Source organism: Polypterus senegalus, chromosome 12 (genome assembly GCF_016835505.1).
Source record: "Polypterus senegalus isolate Bchr_013 chromosome 12, ASM1683550v1, whole genome shotgun sequence".
Lineage (NCBI taxonomy): Eukaryota > Metazoa > Chordata > Cladistia > Polypteriformes > Polypteridae > Polypterus > Polypterus senegalus.
This window is the reverse complement of record NC_053165.1, coordinates 161,456,958-161,462,957: the sequence shown is the minus strand read 5'-3', so window position 1 is coordinate 161,462,957 and position 6,000 is coordinate 161,456,958. Positions and strand designations below refer to the sequence as shown.

The 6,000-nt window shown below is 40.8% G+C and overlaps 1 protein-coding gene across 2 annotated transcripts in view; it reads right to left on the bottom strand.

The window, feature by feature from the left end:
- Positions 1-303: 303 nt before the first annotated feature.
- The window catches only part of LOC120540088 (free fatty acid receptor 3-like), a 28,490-nt gene continuing 22,793 nt past the window's right edge, over positions 304-6,000 (bottom strand). For both annotated transcript variants that reach the window (XM_039770573.1, XM_039770572.1), the window contains exon 2: positions 304-2,872. In XM_039770573.1, the coding sequence (XP_039626507.1) occupies positions 1,854-2,843 (990 nt within the window). In that variant the 5' untranslated portion in view covers positions 2,844-2,872 and the 3' untranslated portion in view covers positions 304-1,853. The remainder of the gene's footprint in view (positions 2,873-6,000) is intronic.

Here is a 6,000-nt window from a genome sequence, read left to right as displayed (position 1 = left end):
ATATATATATATATATATATATATATATATATAAAGTATATTTTTAAAGCTGTCCATATGAATATATTTTAAAATATAAAATATTTAACAATATCTTGCAGTATACTGAAATATATTATAAAATATGTGATTTGTTGCCATTTTTCTGTATTTGCAATATTTTTTTCACAAAATATAAAAATATATAAACTTTTTACATTTTTAGGAATAATATACTTTTACCAAATTTTTAAAAACTGTTAATATATTTTTAAATCTACTGTAAATGCTAGTTAATAGTATTAATTGGAATCAATGGGAAGACTGCATTTACAATTTTCCTGGTAAGAAGGAGGGTCTTGAATGACCATCGGTGGTCCTGGACACACAGTATATGACAAATCTTATACACAATACATTTGTTACATTATACTAATGACAAAGCATCTTTCCTTATAATGCGGTTATAATTTAAAAAATATATCTTTCAATACAATGTAACATATATTTAGGTCAATCATATGCCTACATATTTCTTGGGTATTTTACAGTATATTTCATTTTCATAAGTGATATGCTCCATCTACTGTATATGCATGGTAAAAGAGTTGGTGTGTCATTTTTTTGCCTATATATCTGTATATATGTGTACAGATGTGCATGCATGTGTGTACCTAGTCTGTTTATTTGCTATTTGTGTATCTGTTTGTGTTTTTGTGTATGTATTGGTACATCTGTGTCTCTGCACATGTATATGTGTGTGTGTTTTTCTACATGTACAGCAAATATTTGTGTATGGTGGTGTGTGTCACTGTTTGCTTATTTTTCCCATGTATCTATATGCGTATTTGTGTCCATGTACACGTGTGTTTCTGCTTGTATCTATGACCAAGTATTCTGTATCTCTTTGTTTGCTTTGTTGCCCATCGATCTGTGTGTGTGTATTTTTCTCAATGCGTGTTTTCTTGTGCACCTGTGTGTGTGTGTGTGTGTGTGTGTGTGTGTGTGTGTGTGTGTTTGTGTTTTTGTTTCCACATTCGTATGTGAATATCTACATGCATTATTTGTGTATGTTTAAGGTTCTTTATAGGTGGGCTTGCTTGCTTCTGTGTATATGCACACGTTGGCTTGTGTATCCCATGTAAGCACAAAATGGAAAGCCATTCTGAAAGAAAATCTTGCTTTGCAACCCCACAGTACACTTTGCTTTGTTAACATTTCTGTAAATGTCTAAGTGCTGTATGGTGGATTTTATCTGAAGACTTCTTCTCTTTTAAAGATGGCCATGTCAATACATTACACAGCACACTTCTACTCATCTTTGGGAACTCAAGTCACCAAAGCTGCCAGACACAATGACAAGAGGCCTCTGTTTGGATGTAACTGTAAAGTCCGTGGATTCTCACTAAGATAAGCCTTTTGGGATGTCCATTTCATCGGTGTCCCCTCTTTTGGCTCCAGCCCCGTAGTAACAGGTTCTTTGAAACGAGACAAAGTTTGACTAGAAGAAGCAGAGTTTTGTTCAAATCTCAAAGCACTATTGCACATGTTCACTCGCTAGTTACTTTCACATGTGGAGCCGGAGACATTACTGGCACAAATATAAACAGTGTGTAGATTTCTTAGACTGACAGCTTTCAGTTGGGACAGAGGCAGAGGTTATGGCATGCTAGAAGGTCATAAGCATTCATAATCAGAACATTCTCTGTGTGTTTCTGACCTCTGCCCCATGCCACAGTGGAATAGGCGCCACCTTCCGTAAATTAAAATAAAATGAAGAAAATTGGAAGTTGGCAGTGGAAATTCCTCTCCTGCATCGCCTTTCTAATGAAATGTCCAGAATGCGGCAGACTTGTGGCCAACACTGACGCAAATCACAGAGTGTTGGAGCTGCTGTCAGTCCGCTCCATGCTTGAGCTGGTATGGGACATGAACCTTGAACAAGAGGTGACTTTACATACTTTGTCAAAGATTCCCTTGAAACACTGGCCGAAGACTTTCTGTACCGCGGTGGAAGAGAAATAGAAGATGATGGGATCCAAGCAGGCATTGAAGGTGCTGAGCAGCAGAGCATCCACGCGCCACGTAGGACTCTGTCCTTCCACGAAGCCCACCACGTGAGAGATGTTGTAGGGTCCAAAGCAGAGAATGAACACCAACAGGGTGCCCAGCGCCAGCCCATTGGCTCTCTGCTTCCGCCGACGGCTGATGTTTGGCAAGCTGTTGAGAATGCGGATGCAATTTATATAGGAGTACATGGTGATGAGGAAAGGGATGCAAAAGAGGATGAGGAACAACTCCAGTCGGACAGGGAGGAGGATTTTGAGCTGCTCTGCGTTGAATTTCTCATAGCAAAATCTTGTGTCGACGGTGAAGTTGTCTGACTCGTGGTACTGCATGATATACACAATGCTGCAGTTCGCGGACGACACTATCCAGAAGAAGACGCTGGCCACGATGGCGTATATGGGCTTCCTCCTGAGCTTGTATTTTATGGGGTAGGCCACTCCCAAGTAGCGCTCCACGCTCACAGCCGTCAGGAAGCAAGTGCTGATGTAGATGGTTGAGTAGAACACAAAGCCACTCAAGGGACACAAGAAATATGGCAGCACCCAGCGCATGCCAAAGGTGGCCTCGATCATCCTAAAGGGCAGGAAGACCAGGAAAATGAGGTCAGACACGGTCAGGTTCAGCAGCAGGATATCGATGGGGGCGGGCTTGTTGCGAACCTTCAAGATGAATGTGTACAAGGCGATGATGTTGGCGGGCATCCCTGTGATGAACGTGATGATGTAGACTGAGAGAAGAAGGTTGGTGTGGCTGCTGTTCAGGGGCGTGGTGCTGTTGTCAGGTGTTTCTATCATGGTGACGTTGACTGGAGGCTGCTGACGACCTGCAGGAGATAAAAAGAGAAGGAACAAAAGTTTAGCTTTTATTTAAATCCCCACATTAAATATTTAGGCAGCAGGTTATGTTTGTGGCGTTGGTGGCCGAAGCTAATCAGTCGTGCAGCCGTCTGTTCGCCCCTTTAGTGCCGTGTTGTGCCCAGGTATTGTTTTAAAGAATGTACTACATGGCGCCAACGTCACTTTTTTTTTTTTTTTTCCCCCAATCACAATACATCTTGTTGTTACATTTTATCACATTCATGTAAATTATTAGTCGAGAGTGTAAGCAAGTTGGCTGATTAGGCTTTCTGTTCCGTTTTCTCATCTTGGTTAGAAACGTAGCTTTGACAGGCACGTTAGACTTTATTAGCTTGAGTGTGCGAATGCGGTGACAGGTCTCTTTTTTTTTTTTTTTCATTTATTAAGGTCGCAGATTAATAATTTTTAAGCACTTCCTGCTGAGATACAAGAGCAGCTTGATCTTATCATGGTGTACTGTATGTCAATTAATTTGACTCTGGGGGCTTGCATTATGTACGGAATGTGTGGCTGTTGGCACAGAGCCACTCAGTCTAAGGAGCATCATGAGAAAGAAATAGTGGCTGCATTTGTCCTATGTCTTTTACCAAAATTAAATTGTATCATTTGCCTGTGGAAAATTAATATTCTGAATATAGCTGACCAGGAACCGTTAACAGTTTGGACTGGATATCTAATCTATCAAACCAAATGCATGTTTGACTGGTATCCATTTGAACCTCTTTTTACAAATTGTTGCACGTGGCAAGAGCACAGGTCAGGTTTCGTTCTTAAATTTTACCCTTTGAGGAACCCTGCTTAGTCACTTGCACTTTATTAGCGAGGTGCCCCCAAGAGGAATTTTTCGGACTTGGCACAGGTACCTTCCTCATAGTGGATTTAGTCCATCAGTCCCTTAGGGCCAAAATATATGCCCCCTGGGGAACTTTATTTAATGACCACACATGCACTCCCTACCAGACAACCTCAACTAGTACACTTTACTGGAGTGACCAACAGTCAAGGCGCAGGTCCTTTGGACCCCTGTCTGAGTTTGTCTGGTGAGCAAATCTACACAATTGAAGTGCAGTACCACTGTCAAGCTAGCACATGCTTTTCTCTCCATGACTTTGAATTGAGTTGGACGGTGTCACACGTGCGTGTCTGTAGGTCACCTTCCAGACACCTCTGAGGTAAACAGTATCACACCACCACGTTTTCAGTTTTAAACATAAACGATCTCCGTCCACACTTGTGCTTTCATATCATTTACAAAAGTACCGTATTTTTCGCTCCATAACACGCACCTGACCATAAGACACACCAAGGTTTAGAGGAGGAAAACAAGGAAAAAAATATTCTGCTGTATTTCATTAAATATATTAGTACATCATTTGGTTCAGAATAATATTTCAGCCATGTAAAGTCAACAGCGTTATTAAGAACCATCATCACTGTCATCAACAAATGAGGAGAGACTTTAAGGTTCAAGCACTCTTCTAGTTTTCTGGAAAAACTCAGTTGCTCACAATCACCAATTTCACTTTCTTCGCTATCTTCATATAAGATACTATCTTCAGTTCCATCTAAGGCATTGCTGATGGCAACTTCCATCTTCAACTATAGACTCTTCAGTACATGAGCGACTCTCCACGCTAGTGTTTAGATCTGGACGGTGCATGTGCCCAAAACATTAACATTTATATGTTACTTACATAAAAGCCAGATCGAATGTTATTTACCTTGATTTATTTATTTACTTACTTTCTACAGCGTAAAGTCACAAGTAGACTGCAGAGCTTCCTACGTTTAATCGACACGGGCATGTTCAAAAAATACACGTGTGATGCCACGAAAAGTGCACGCTGACACTTCAGTTTGTAAGCAATGGTACGAGAATGCAGTCAGACTTCTTTTTTGGGCACATACACCGTCCAGATCTAAACACCAGCGTGGAGAGTCGCTCACGTACTGAAGAGTCTGTAGCTGCATGTGGGAGTTGCTGTCACTGTACTTTGTATATAAGAGCCAAATCGAATGTTATTTACCTATTTACCTTGATTTATTTACTTACAGCATAAAGTCATAAGTAGACTGCCGAGCTTCCCGTGTACATATACAAAGTACAGCGACGGTAAAAGTGCGACGTGCATTCTTTCTCCGATGTAGAACCCTCGTCATCATCCGAGTCCGGTCAGGTCATCCACATCACAGTCTGTGACGTAATATTTGCTCCATAAGACGCATAGACATTTCCACCCACTTTTTTTTTTTTCCACTAAAATGGCTGAATACAAATGTGATGTAGCCTTGGACGCCTATTGGTGGAAAAATCCTTGAAGGACGGTCATGGCACCAACCAAAGAATTTATTGCAAAATTGTCCTCGATATATTATTGCCTTGTTACCCATGTTTGCAGCATTCCTGTTGTACAAAACACGATTTAGATGTGTGCAGGGAAGCAACTACTCTGTGTCCACTGCATTTCAATATGGATTTCTGCCATGAAGGAAGACTATTCAAGGAATGAGATGCTGTACTGAGCAGGATCCAATCGGGGAATGGCTATGTAATAAGCACTAACAAATCAGAGCGCAATTAGAGTCTGCATTTTTTAAAAGTGTATGTTTTCGCCCATCCACATTGCAATTTCCGAAATATGTTGCTCTGTGGGAGTGTGTTTAAAAGTTTACATTTTTGGGAGTAATGCAGTTTGTTACTAGAAAGGATTGTGATGCGCCATCTGTTGAAATGGAAAATGCAATGCATGTTTATTACTGCCTGCGTTACAGAATACATTCCAGTAGATGGTGCACTGCAGATGTTAACGTTGAGGTCTGCCTTGATTACTTAGATTGCAACACGGCTATTAGGACTTATAAAAGCAGAAACAAGATGGCAGTACATGTGAAAAAATTAGGCTACAAACACAAATCACAACAGCAGGTGGCAGCAACACTTGACCCATTATGTGCATACATAAAAAGCGACACGAGACATCCTAAATCAAGTGGCAGCACAATATCATAAGCTGAGACAACTGGGTTTTTACTGGTTGGAGTTGTGGGACTGTGGAACAAACTACCGAGACGTGGAGTTGAAGCAGAAACCTCA